The 13,746-nt window shown below is 37.6% G+C and overlaps 1 protein-coding gene across 3 annotated transcripts in view; it reads left to right on the top strand.

Annotated features, from left to right (window-relative positions):
* LOC139765915 (uncharacterized) overlaps positions 1-13,361 on the top strand; it is a 40,041-nt gene extending 26,680 nt beyond the window's left edge. For all 3 annotated transcript variants that reach the window (XM_071693869.1, XM_071693870.1, XM_071693868.1), the window contains 6 exons: positions 1,498-1,640; positions 3,794-3,970; positions 8,027-8,188; positions 8,682-8,847; positions 9,182-9,277; positions 9,903-13,361. In XM_071693869.1, the coding sequence (XP_071549970.1) occupies positions 1,498-1,640; positions 3,794-3,970; positions 8,027-8,188; positions 8,682-8,847; positions 9,182-9,277; positions 9,903-10,153 (995 nt within the window). In that variant the 3' untranslated portion in view covers positions 10,154-13,361. The remainder of the gene's footprint in view (positions 1-1,497; positions 1,641-3,793; positions 3,971-8,026; positions 8,189-8,681; positions 8,848-9,181; positions 9,278-9,902) is intronic.
* The last annotated feature ends 385 nt before the right edge of the window (positions 13,362-13,746 follow it).

Here is a 13,746-nt window from a genome sequence, read left to right as displayed (position 1 = left end):
TCAATTTCTTCAGCTCTCTCAACCATGCTTTTATTATGACCAAACCTTTCTCATACCCTGTCGTTTCTTAGTCAACCATCCTCACTCCACATATTGTTCTCTATCCATCTATTTACATCTCAGACACCTGTTCCCTCCAGGAACTCCTGCAAGGGATGTCCACAGCAAGAGAGTCTCCACTACTGGTGAACTCCAGTTCTCAAGTATTTCATTTCCAATACATTCACTCTTCTTTGTACTTTTTCATCAAGAGCCCATGCCTTGCATCCATACATGCCCACCTTTTCCCTTCCAGATAGTGACCTATCTTTCCACACATTCATCATTGTACCTAGGAACTTATATTCCTGACTCACTTCATCTTCCTTGTCCACTTCCAGGTGACTAATATAAGTTTGGAAAGCAGTTTTGAAAATGTTTGAGGTAGTACCTCCCACCCTTTTCATGTATTGTTTTGGGAGTGATATATTCATCGGCCACACACATTTTTTTTAAGAGATGAATTAGGACAGTGGTATAGTCATTAGCATGAAGTATATATAAGGAGCATACTCTCTTCCTATTGTACCAATATCTGTGGATGTCATTTTCTTTCTTTTACATCGGGTATAATTGTCCAGCTAAGTCCCTATTGGACTCATATCAGCTGATAGAACAATTCATCTCACTTGTAGAGGAATAGTTTAATGTTTTAATCATCTTTCTCCAAGTAATCTGTGGATTATTAGGTATAGATTACCTCTGTTCTTTTTATTTGTGTAAAATAGGCTTTACACTGTTTTATTAAATGGTTGTGGTCAAGCTCTTTTGATATGATATCACCTTTTCACATTCAGACTTGTCTAACTTATCCTGAATCATCTTCAGGTATTTTAGGTACTAACCAGTTTCACATCTTCATGTGTCAAAGACCTAGCAGTAATATATATGCGTAATTAAGTTTTGCTTATTGGTTTAGCTCACACTAATGAAATCGGCACGCCTCTATTATATATGAAACAATATGGGAAAAGAATGAGATTTTTTGACAAAGTTGTACTGTAGGAAATATAAAAAGAAAAAGCTAGTAAGAATGATAATAGATGAAAATGGAAGCTTCTAATCATTAAAGGTTAGTGTATAGTTTGTGAGTATATGGCAGACCAACAAGTTGACTTTAGTAGCTTACTCTGCCTGAAGAATTGTCACCCCCAGTCAACCCAAGTTAGTCCAGCAGGTTATTTGCCTTCCCACACTGGTGTTGCAGTATTAATGCAAATTGTGGACTCTATATTATTGGGTTAGAGTAAGGTAGGTTACTCAGTAAAAGATTCCCCCCCCCCACATTTTATTCCTCCCGAAGATTAACCATTTTAACATTACCTATTGGGTGAAGATCTTCAGGTATCAAAAAGAATCATCGTTATTAGAAAGGATGCTTCTCTAATGGTTGTACATTACTAAGGCCAGCCATTCTGCTGTTTAAAATGTTATTGTTATTGTGATATTTCTTTTCAGAATGTCTGCTTGGAGAAGAAATGGGATTACATCACCTAGTTTCTGTGAAGATGTACGTACAGAATATAAATGATTATGTTCCACTCAATGCCCAGTACATCAGACACTTCTCAGTCAATCCTCCTGTTAGAGTTTGTGTAGAGGTAGGTAGAGCTGTACCCCAATTATGTCATCTAGGCATTGCTTACAACAGATAAGAGCAACCAATCTAATGTTATACTGGGCTACTTAGTGCATAGATTTATACCATTTATGCTGTTTTTACTGAAGTAGTTCTTTGATGTTACTATGATTATTTTGTATTTATGTCCTCTGATCTTTATGAGTTCTTTCTTTTTTGTTTTACTACACTCTTGTTTGTACTTTTGTTAATTTTTTCATACATGTTCACTACTTTCTGCATTGATGAGGTAGCACCAGGAACAGAAAAGGAAATGTAGCACCAAGAACAGAAAAGGAAATGGCCTAATCTGTTCACATCCACCCCTCAGCTGTCATGTATAATGCACTGAATCCAGAGTCCCCTATCCACAGTCATACCCATGGATCTTTCTGTGGTTCTCCTGACTGCTTCATATGCCTTGGTTCAGCCCATTGACAGCACATCATCCCTTTAAATCACAATTCACCAGTTATCTCTATCTCTTGCACACTTTGCACCCTCCTGCATGTTCAGGCCCCAAGCTTCAAAGTATCTTTTACTTCATCCTTCATCCTCTTCTTTGGTTTCTCCCTTTTCCTTGTTCCTTCCACATCTGACATCCATTCCACATTATCATCTTTGACATTATTGTGCAGTTTAGGTTGTACACAGTGATCACCTATTATTCAGTTATTAGTTTTCATGTTTTTTTTATTTTTTAAGAACTGATTGATTCCTCCATTTGGACATTTTTTTAAGATTCATGAAAATTATAGAATAAAATTCTTAATGAATTTATTAAGTTGGAGTATGTTTGTAGATATTCTAGAATATCAGAACAGTTTAGAAATGTTGACTGACTTTTTTCACTTGATCCTCTGGCTATAACCACTCACTATCTATACTCACATCAAATCTTTTTTAATTTAGCTTTTATTATAGATCTCTGATATTTTGTACTTGAACTGTGTGATGATAATGGTTATCATACTTAACATTTATTGATCAATGCTGTTACATGGTTTTTGAAATATTATTGTATAAAACACAGGAAGCAAGGAAGAGAGAAGTGGTTGAAGAATGCAAGGGAGACATGTAAGGATAGGGATAAGTGGAGACTTTTGCTGTGGCAACTCCATTGATGGGACTTCCCAGACGGCAAGGGCATCAGGGATGTATAATAGAATAGAAACATGATGAACAATGTAGTCCAGCTACTACATTGTTCATGTCATACTTTACACCAATAATATGAATCCTCTTACTTCATTTTGTGACACAAAAGTGGATTAGTGTTTTTTGTTTGTCTTGCACTTCCATCTGTCTGAATACTTGCTATGCTTAATATTCATTGCTTTTGTACTTTCTATAATGGCTTACATACCTCACTGTCCTTGAATTTCCTTTATATCCTGTACTTTTAACTTGTTAACATTATTTGTTTGCTATACAATTTGCTTTATTTTTCTTTCATTACTTGATATTCTAGAACACTGTTTTCCCTTGCATGATATTTACATATAATAGACAGGTATTTCCCTTGTATTTGTCTGTTACATAGATATTGAGAAAGTACTGATTGACTTCATTGTTTGTTTCTGCCTTACCCCACACATGGACTGCGGGCATTCTGTCCTTAAACATACAATATCTCCTTGTCACACATAAAACTTGACAACACTGAACCCATACAACTTATTTTTCATAACTATGATTTTCCTTGTGGTGAGTGCCATGTGTTAGCCCTGCCTTTTGGCAAAATGATAGGAGCAGTATATAGGAGTAGTAGGTAGGAACATTAGACAGGAGCATTAGTAAGAAGAAGTAGGTAGGAATATTAAGTGGGAGCATTAGATAGACATAATAGGTTGGAACATTAGGTAGAAGTAGTCAGTAAGAACTTAAGTAGGAGCTGTGGAAAACACTTTTCTTGAGTTCCTCTGCCAGTCTGTTAAGGGTGAGACATGAAAGGCTGATAGGCGGCAATGGAGTTCACCAGTTATGTTGACTTTTTCCATGGGGAAGTTCTAGAAGGGAATAGGCATCAGAGATATAGATAGGTTGATAGATGATAATTTGTTTCACATTTTTATCTAAATCTGTATGTCTTAGGTTGATTATAAATTTTTCTTGAAAAACCCATCTCTATTTTAGGTACCACTCCCAAGTGATGTGCAAATACAGTTAGAAGTGACTGGTTGGAAACAAAGTCATGTGACTGCTGAAGAGGAACCTGAACAGATACACCCCAGGTCTCGTACCACCATGCACGTCCAGGGTATCTCTCATTGGGCACCAGCCAATATTGGTCCATATAGCCAAGCTGTAAAGGTATTGTTAAGTCCATAAGTATTGTGGAGTTGTGTTGCACAATGTGTATTTTGTATTTAACAGAATGGAAAAAGGTGAGAGCAAATGACGTAAGGGGAGTGGGGGAGGAATGGGATGTATTTAGGGAAGCAGTGATGGCTTGCACAAAAGATGCTTGTGGCATGAGAAAGGTGGGAGGTGGGCAGAGTAGAAGGGTAGTGAGTGGTGGGATGAAGAAGTAAGATTGTTAGTGAAAGAGAAGAGAGAGGCATTTGGATGATTTTTGTAGGGAAATAGTGCAAATGACTGGGAGATGTATAAAAGAAAGAGGCAGGAGGTCAAGAGAAAAGTGCAAGAGGTGAAAAAGAGGGCAAATGAGAGTTGGGGTGAGAGTATCGTTAGATTTTAGGGAGAATGAAAAGGTGTTTTGGAAGGAGGTAAATAAATGCGTAAGACAAGAGAACAAATGGGAACATCAGTGAAGGGGCAAATAGGGAGGTAATAACAAGTAGTGGAGAAGTGGGAAGGAGATGGGAAGAGTATTTTGAAGGTTTATTGAATATGTTAGATGATAGAGTGGCAGATATAGGGTGTGTTGGTCAAGATGGTGTGTGAAGTGAGAGGGTTAGGGAGAATGGTGTGATATACAGAGAAGAGGTAGTGAAAGCTTTGTGGAAGATGAAAGCCGGTAAGGTGGCGGGTTTGGATGGTATTGCACTGGAATTTATTAAAAATGGGGGTGACTGTGTTGTTGACTGGTTGGTGAGAATATTCAATGTATGTATGGTTCTCGGTGAAGTGCCTGAGGATTGGAGGAATGCATGCATAGTGCCATTGTATAAAGGCAAAGGGGATAAAGGTGAGTGTTCAAATTACAGAAGTATAAGTTTGTTGAATATTCCTGGGAAGTTATATGGAAGGGTGTTGATTGAGAGGGTAAAGGCACGTACAGATCATCAGATTGGGGAAGAGCAGTGTGGTTTCAGAAGTGGTAGAGGATGTGTGGATCAGGTGTTTGCTTTGAAGAATGTATGTGAGAAATACTTAGAAAAACAGATGGATTTGTATGTAGCATTTATGGATCTGGAGAAGGCATATGATAGAGTTGACAGAGATGTTCTGTGGAAGGTATTAAGAGTATGTAGTGTGGGAGGTAAGTTGCTAGAAACAGTGAAAAGTTTTTATCATTTTTATCGAGGATGTAAGGCATATGTATGAGTAGGAAGAGAGGAAAGTGATTGGTTCCCAGTGAATGTTTGTTTGCGGCCTGGGTGTGTGATGTCTCCATGGTTGTTTAATTTGTTTATGGATGGGGTTGTTAGGGAGGTGAATGCAAGAGTTTTGGAGAAAGGGCAAGTATGCAGTCTGTTGTGGATGAGAGGGCTTGGGAAGTGAGTCAGTTGTTTTATGCTGATGATACAGCACTGGTGGCTGATTCGTGTGAGAAACTGCAGAAGCTGGTGACAGTTTGGTAAAGTGTGTGAAAGAAGAAAGGTGAGAGTAAATGTGAATAAGAGGAAGGTTATTAGGTTCAGTAGGGCTGAGGGACAAGTCAGTTGGGAGGTAAGTTTGAATGGAGAAAAACTGGTGGATGTGAAGTGTGTTAGACATCTGTTGATTTAGCAGCGGATGGAACCATGGAAGCAGAAGTGAGTCACAGGGTGGGGTATGGGGCAAAGGTTCTGGGAGCGTTGAAGAATGTGTGGAAGGCGAGAACCTTATCTCAGAGAGTAGAACTGGGTATGTTTGAAGGAATGGTTGTTCCAACAATGTTATATGGTTGCGAGACTTGGGCTATAGATAGGGTTGTGCGGAGGAGGGTGGATGTGTTGGAAATGAGATGTTTGAGGACAATATGTGGTGTGAGGTGGTTTGATCGAGTAAGTAATGAAAGGGTAAGAGAGATGTGTGGTAAAAAAAAGAGTGTGGTTTAGAGAGCAGAAGAGGGTGTATTGAAATGATTTGGTCACATGGAGAGAATGCGTGAGGAAAGATTGACCAAGAGGATATATGTGTCAATGGTGGAGGGAACGAGGAGAAGTGGGAGACTAAGTTGGAGGTGGAAGGATGGAGTTAAAAAGATTTTGAGCAATCAGGGCCTGAACATGCAGGAGGGTGAAAGGCGTGCAAGGAATAGAGTGAATTGGAATGATGTGGTATACCGGGGTCGACTTGCTGTCAGTGGATTGAAGCAGGGTATGTGAAGCATCTGGGGTAAACCATGAAAGTTTTGTGGGGCCTGCATGTGGAAAGGGAGCTTTCCACATCCTTTTATCCCAAGGGGGTAGAGGAAAAGAATTCTTCCCACGTATTCCCTCTGTGTTGTAGAAGATGGGAGGGTGGGAGCAGGGGCTGGAGACCCAATCCCCCTTGTATTTTGATTTTTAGTTATTGGAACAGAAGAAGAAGCAAAGCAATGAGTGCTCATAGGCTCAGGTGTCTGATGTGAGTGTATATAACCAGGATGAGGATAAGGGAGATATAGGTGGTGTGTTTGAGGGGAGATGCTTTGGATGTTCTATTCTGTGAAGACTAAGGGGAAAGGATGGTTTGGGAATGTCTTAGGGGTATAGTCAGGAGTTAATGCAGGGACAAAATCAAAAGAAGGGATGGCACTGTGATGGGATGACTGAGGTTGGGTGTTTGGCTTTGAGGTGGCATCTCAAGTGAGAAACTTTTGGTGAATGGTTTGGTGAAAAGAGAGATAGTGAAAGCCTCTAGCCTTTTCCTGTAACTCAACTCTCCTAATGTACCATATTTGTTGTTTTCCTCAAGACCATCTCTACTTTGTGATTCTTTAGGTGTGGTGACCAAATTTTAGAAGCACGTTCTGATTTTCGTCTTATGTATGATGTGTAGAGCATTTCTGTTATTTGCTGGTAGATACATGGTGTCCCTGATAATTCTGATAAAGTGGGACAGTGCTGACTCCTAAGTTTTTGTAACATAGATTTGTGCTGCTTGTTTCCTGCTAGATGATGATCATATCAAGGCCATCATTTTCTGTGATCCATCTTCGTTACTTTACATTTACTTGGGATGGACTTCATTAAACATGATCTCACCAACTGTGAAGTTTGTCAAGGTCCCTTTTTTCAGTTGATACATTCCTCCATGCTTTTTACTGACCTCAGTCCATTTTGAGAAATGACTTCTGACATGCATTCTTTGTTTCCATCCACTTAGGTAATCTGTCCATCGAAGGACCCTTCCCTTTAATCCATCTTCCCAGTAATCCATTTTTGTTCCACAAGGAAGTTTTGATGTGCTGCATTGTCCTTTTGATAGCTACCTTTCAATGGCTTATATGATGCAGACTTGTGTTTAAATTTTCTAAATGATGAAAAAGTCATGTGATGTATGGTCCAGATTGTTTAAGATAATGTATGACTGGTCAGGCATATTCCATGGTCTTTACATTCCTAAATCCATCCCTGGCTTTGGCAGTAAGAGCAGTTATGATTGAGAGACCTAACCAATATTTGCTGAAATGGTTCAGGCATATGGAGAGGATGAGTTAAGAAAGATGAACAAAGAGGATCTGGAGAATTGGAGGAAGAAAGAGGGAGAGGGAAGCCAAGAAAAAGATGGGAGAATTAAGTGAAAGGTGGCTTTAGGTTTTTAGGGCTGAAAATTCAGGAGGATGAGAGGAATGCATGGGTTAGAATGAATTAGATCAGTGTGGTATATAGGGAGAGACTTACTGTCACAATAGGCTGAACCAAGTTATATGAAGTGTTCTAGGGCTTGACCGTGGGTATCAGGCTATCTTTGATGCATTATGCATGACAGCTCTAGAATGCATACATGTAGCAGAGGCTGGTGTTCATCTGTTCTCGATGATAGCCTGCTAAGGCAGGAGAAGCAATTAAGTATTAAAGAAAATTATTATACAATGCTCCTTGGAGTGAGAATGGCCATGACAATACTGTACTCCCATGCATTCAGTTTTGATGATACAGCTTTACCACAGGTGATTTCTGCTCTTGGTGTAACCATTAGCACATAAGAAATTGAGTAGGATTGTTTAATAGGGATATGAGTATTTCAGTCAAATGTCTTTTTTCTTCTTATCAGGTAGGCAATGTGGTAGTGGTAGCAGGCATGATTGGATTGGTGCCTTGCACACTACAGGTGGTAACTGGAGGTGTAGAAGTGCAAGCTCGCCTTGCTCTCCGACATGTTTCTAGAGTGATTACAGCAGTTGCTCCTTCTAAAGATATTAGAGCTGTTGTACAGGTATGTGTTTGTACTTTCTCATCAGTAAGATTGTTAATCAAATTTATATATCCATCACATACCCTTTTGTACCAAATATTTTATTAACTTATTGTGTACACAAATGTAGTTTAGTTTGAATTAGGACAGATAAAAAAAATATTATGAAGACACAAGAAGGATGCTATTATATGTGCCTGAAAGTTTATATACCTTATAATTTTTGAGACTAATGTCTCCTCTCACACCATCATCACACAAGATGCCTCTATTGCCTCTTAATCTGAAATACCATCAACTCTAAATTGTTCACTCTTCATCTCTTTCACAGATAATATTGACATAATCAGAGTACAGTTTCTATGATTGAAGGCTGGTCATTTTTAGAAATAGAATGGAAAAAGAGACTGAGGTTTTCCTTATTGTTTAATGCACCAAAACCACAGCTCCCTTTCCAGCTGTCAATTTTTAGTATAAAAAAGGGGTAGCAATAAGAATGGCTTTTGTTTTCCAGGGAGTTTGTTTTGTGACGAGACTTTCTGACATAGGTGTAGCTCGGAGGATGATGGCACGTCTTAGTGAGTCTCAAATCTCAACCTATGTTGTGGTGCCTGCCTTACCTCGTGCTGCATTAGTGGAGTGGCAGACATGGAGCTGTGTCGAAAATGACAAATTTGAATGTATGTATATCCACAAACTAGGGTTACATGTACTATCATTCAGACTTTGCTTGAAGATATTTGAAGTATATGATTACTGAATTGGGCTTTGAAATTCTTTTGTTATTTATTGTTTGTTTCTGATAATGCTTTTGTGTTTTGTAACCATTTCTGGAAACAGCAAGTACTTGAAAAAGCAAAGAAAGAGTATGATAGTTATACAATAAAAAATGTTCCACAATCATCTTGAATATTTTACTATGGCATTTCTGAAGTATAAAGGTAATCAGACTCTTTTGCAGCAGATACTGAAACAATTATGGCTTTTCTATAACTTTTTTGATATCTTTTACAGATGAGGAGAAAGGATATACCAGAGGAAATGTTAGTGTAAGATTAAGGCGTAGATGGTATCATGACAACTCAATATGTGCAGTAAACACAACAGCCAGTAAGTTCTAAATGATCTTCATTGGATTGCTGTAAATTTGTGAACTCAATCCTCAAATGATATTCTTTTTTCAAATAATTTATGTGGTTTTATTACTTTTAAAGCTCTAAAGCATCAGAGTCGTGCTGGGGCTGAGGTGAAAAGAAATACTGCATGTGCCTCCTAGATCTATAAGTGGGAAACTGCCTACTTTCCTTACACCTCATACACTATTTTAAATGGATCCTCATAGTTTAACCGTCTTGAGAACATTTGTACTGTTATTACAGTCTGATAAAGTGGTTACATGGTTGCTTTGGATATGGGATGGGAGCTCTTGTTTGTAGGGTAGTGGGTGATGAGAAGTAGTTAATGTAGTGTTATCCTGTTCTTAATGTCAGGTGGAAGGTTAACTGAGATATTGTCCCAGTTTTATGACACTGATTATATGTCAGGTGTAGGAGAGTTAACTTGTCATGGAGAGAATATTGTCATGGCCAATCCATTGAGGGGGCTCCTGAAGGGAACAGGTTGTCCCAGTTTTATGACACTGGCATTCTCACATTCCTTAGTGGCTTCTCAAATAGGAACAAATAGCTTTCCATAGCTTAAAAACTCATTTTTTATACCCTTGATTTCTTTACAGGTTGTTTTTCACCAGAAGACTTAAGTTCCGAGATACTAGAGGAGGTCATCAAATATACTGTCACTAAAGCTGATACCACAATTCCTTTGAGACTGGCATTTTATTACCGTAGTGGGGGTTTGTCCCGAACTCTGTTACAGCAAGCTATAGGAGAAGCAGTCCCTCAAGGAATAGCTACAGTTTCACTAGTACCAGTATTAGCTGTGGAAGACGGTCACACTCTTGTCGCTGTAAATGCCACACGACATTGATCACATTAAATAATTAGGGAAGGTCTTTACAGTGCAATTAAACAATCATGATTTAAATTTTATTATTGTACACTTGAAAATTATATCAATTATTAAGTTGTGCTTAATACATCATTTCTGTTGAATGTGCTGTAAAATTTCTGACACCCAAGTGTGCAGTGCACAAGTAGTTTTTTTATGAAACATTGATCATAAAATTTTTGGCAATTGAACAATGATTATGTTATGATTGTTGATTATTGTAATGTAATTGTAATGTAAATGTTTGTAATCATTAGGTCATATTAATGACCCAAACAGTCTTTTCCAATGTATGCTGTGAATATTCATATGTAATTCGGGGTAATGAAATTATAGTTTTTTATGAAATTAGATTGGATGTTTTACTGTAAAATTTATTTATGTTTTCAGTTTTGATTATGTCAATAAAACTAGTCTTCTTTTGTCATAAAAAATAGCCTAAGTGCAATTTTTAAACTTATGATACCAAGAAACCTTATTTTTATGGGACTCATCTCCTAAGCAGTGAATTGCTCAATGGTGTCTGGTGAATGTATGAATCCTCACATTAAGTCCAAGAGGATGGATTTGTTAATGTACATAAAAATTTGTAGGAGTTGTCCCGGTTCAGTTTTGTTCTGGCAGTGTAATGAAGAGCAAGTTGTGAACCTTGGATGTAATCTGATTTTGTATATACTGAAGTAACTGGATTACATCATAACAACTTTGTCTTTTTCAAAGGGAGCTCCGTAATCTGTGTATAGTTATTTTATAAAGGAAAGAACACAGTTTTATTAGATTTCTATGGATATCCAAGGTTCAGCATTGCTAGTTCTTATAACTGCATTGTATGAAGTTGGGAGTAATGTATGGCTTGTGGAATAGTATCATCTTCGTGGCTTGTAGAGGTGTTCATTATATCATCCCTTTTGAATGCTCAGGTTATCATATTCTTGTGATCATAGCACATTATCATAACTTCACAGAAAATATTATTGACATTCATTATCATGCTGTTCATAAGACAAAGGCCTGAAAATTTGGAGATCCTTACCACCAGAAGTGACAGATAGTGTACTGATTTTTTTTAAGCTTAGTATTTCTGTATTATAACAGACATCAAAGCCCTCTGGATCAGCTTACTCCATCCCACCTTTCATTATACCAATCACACCTTATGATATGACCATGACAAATAGTTTCATTGTGAAATACCATTACTCATTTATTTGAACTGAATTTTAGCATACTTTGATAATAGTGATTATGATGGTAATGGTGAGGCAGTACTAGGATCAGATGAAGATTAGTGTCATTAATTCATATCCACTCTCTAGCTGTTATATACAGTGTGACAAAACCTGAGATCCCCATCAGTAACCAGGCCTCACTGATCTTTCCATGATTTACCCTGACCACATCACATGCTCATTGACAGCACGGCCCCAAATACCTTGTCATTACTGTTCTTTTTGTCCCATGCACATCCTGCACCCTTCTGAATGTTCAAGCACCAGACACACAAGGTTTCTTTCACACCATCCTTCCACCACCTCCATGGTTTCCCCTTTTCCCTTGTTCTCCTCACTCATTCTCTTCGTATGTCCAAACCATTTCACTACATCATTTTCAGATCTCTCATACATGATCCTCTTACTACTCATCTTTCTTTTAGTTGTTTTTTGATTGATTCATCCTCCTTGTACCATATATTATCCTGAAACATTTCATTTCCAACACATCTACCCTCTTCCATACTTGTTTAAATAGGGCCCATACCTCACATCCATACAACATCATTGGAACTACCATACCATCAAACATATCTATCTCTTCTCTCTCAGACAGTAACTTCGCTCTCCCTTCATCCACTCTGTGGCTCACTTTGACTTCTTTGGTTCTGTTTACTGCCATGTCATCTCAAAGGTATCTATTACACCACCGTCTTCCAGGTTCTACCCTTTCAAATTTAAATTAACCTTTCTATGTCTCCACTTCTAATCCAAATAACCTTGCTTTTGTTCACATTTACTCTTGTCTTTCTCTCTTTACACACTCTCCTAGTCATTCAGCTCTGCTGCTAGAGCCAATTCAACAGCAAGCAACAGCTAACTTGGCTCCCAGGCCTTCTTGCACCTAACAGACTACAGACCTGCCCCTCCCTCACCACTTCATCCATCAACAAATTAATCAGCAGCATTGTGGTCACATACCTCCTCTGGAGACCCATGTTTACCTGGAACCACTGACCTACCTTCTTTCCATTTGCACACACATCTTAATATATAGATAAAATTTCCTATGTTTTGCAGCTTTTCTACAATATCCAGCTACAGGAAGTAGCACAGCCTTAGGCTGAGGAGCCCTTATAAAGGTCCCGGGTAACACTGGGACTCTTTGATGGAAATTGTTCCTCAGTTAGTTATGAATAGATATATAGATATACTGTATTTATTTGCTGTAGTTATCATACCACTGTGTTTAGACACCTTTTTGAGACAAATTCCTAAATCGTAGCATTTTGTTTGTTTTGATTTATGAAATTGCACACATGAATATAAGAATTCATGTACAGTTAATTTTGATTTGAGATGAACTTTCACCTGTTATCATTGCCTGACAATTTGATAAAGTGAGTACGTACAGTATTTTTTATATGTTACTGATACCTGATTATGATATTGGAATAGGATCAAAATAGCACATGCAAGGCTTTTTTGTACTAAACAATTATTTTGGGATGAGTTTATTATAAGACTTTCATTGATAAACTGATTTATAATAAAAGTCACAAATGATTTAGCAAGGGTAAGTAAATGGAAAAGTAAAGTGGTTAATCCATAACTGTATGGTTCATCTTTGCTGTATATGTTTGATGAGCAGAACTCTTATTGTAGGACCAGGTGTGAGCAAACATTAACAGCTAATTGATCTTGAAAGCCAATCAGGCTGTGAGTGAAAATGTGGTAAAGACATTAAGTATTCTTATCTGGGAAAGTTTTCATACAGATCCATGATGTAAGAATACCAAGCTTACAGAATATTAGAATATTTTGCTACCTCAGGTGGTATCTACATTGGCATCAGGCCTATTGATTGATAGTGCACCAGATATTCATAACTGGTAATTTTTACAAAGCTTTTCATATAGGCATTTAGTGATACTATTGCATACTCATTGAATGCCGTATTATATAATTATATCTAAGAGTCTTGTTTAATTTTCCCAAATTTCTGACTGTTTCCTTATAGATAAGGTTTTGATAAAGTGGTATACATAATAATCTGCAATCTTCACAAATCTCATTTGATTTAGAATTTGTGGTATATCATCAGGAAGTTTATGAAATTCAAAATTTAAGATGAAAGATTATTTGGTTATGTGCATATCAGATACAAGTAGATTTTCAAAGATGTTCCAAAAATCTGTAAAATTTCAATATCCATGGTCTAGTGCAGTAAATATTTCTGCCAGCTTGGAGGACAGTAGGCATTTCCAGTAAATGGTTTTAGTTGATGTTTATTGAATATTCACATGGTATATATTTACATCGAGGATGTAAGGCATGTGTACGTGTAGGAAGAGAGGAAAG

The sequence above is a fragment of the Panulirus ornatus genome, chromosome 56 (assembly GCF_036320965.1).
Source record: "Panulirus ornatus isolate Po-2019 chromosome 56, ASM3632096v1, whole genome shotgun sequence".
Lineage (NCBI taxonomy): Eukaryota > Metazoa > Arthropoda > Malacostraca > Decapoda > Palinuridae > Panulirus > Panulirus ornatus.
This window is presented reverse-complemented; position numbering and strand designations above follow the sequence as displayed.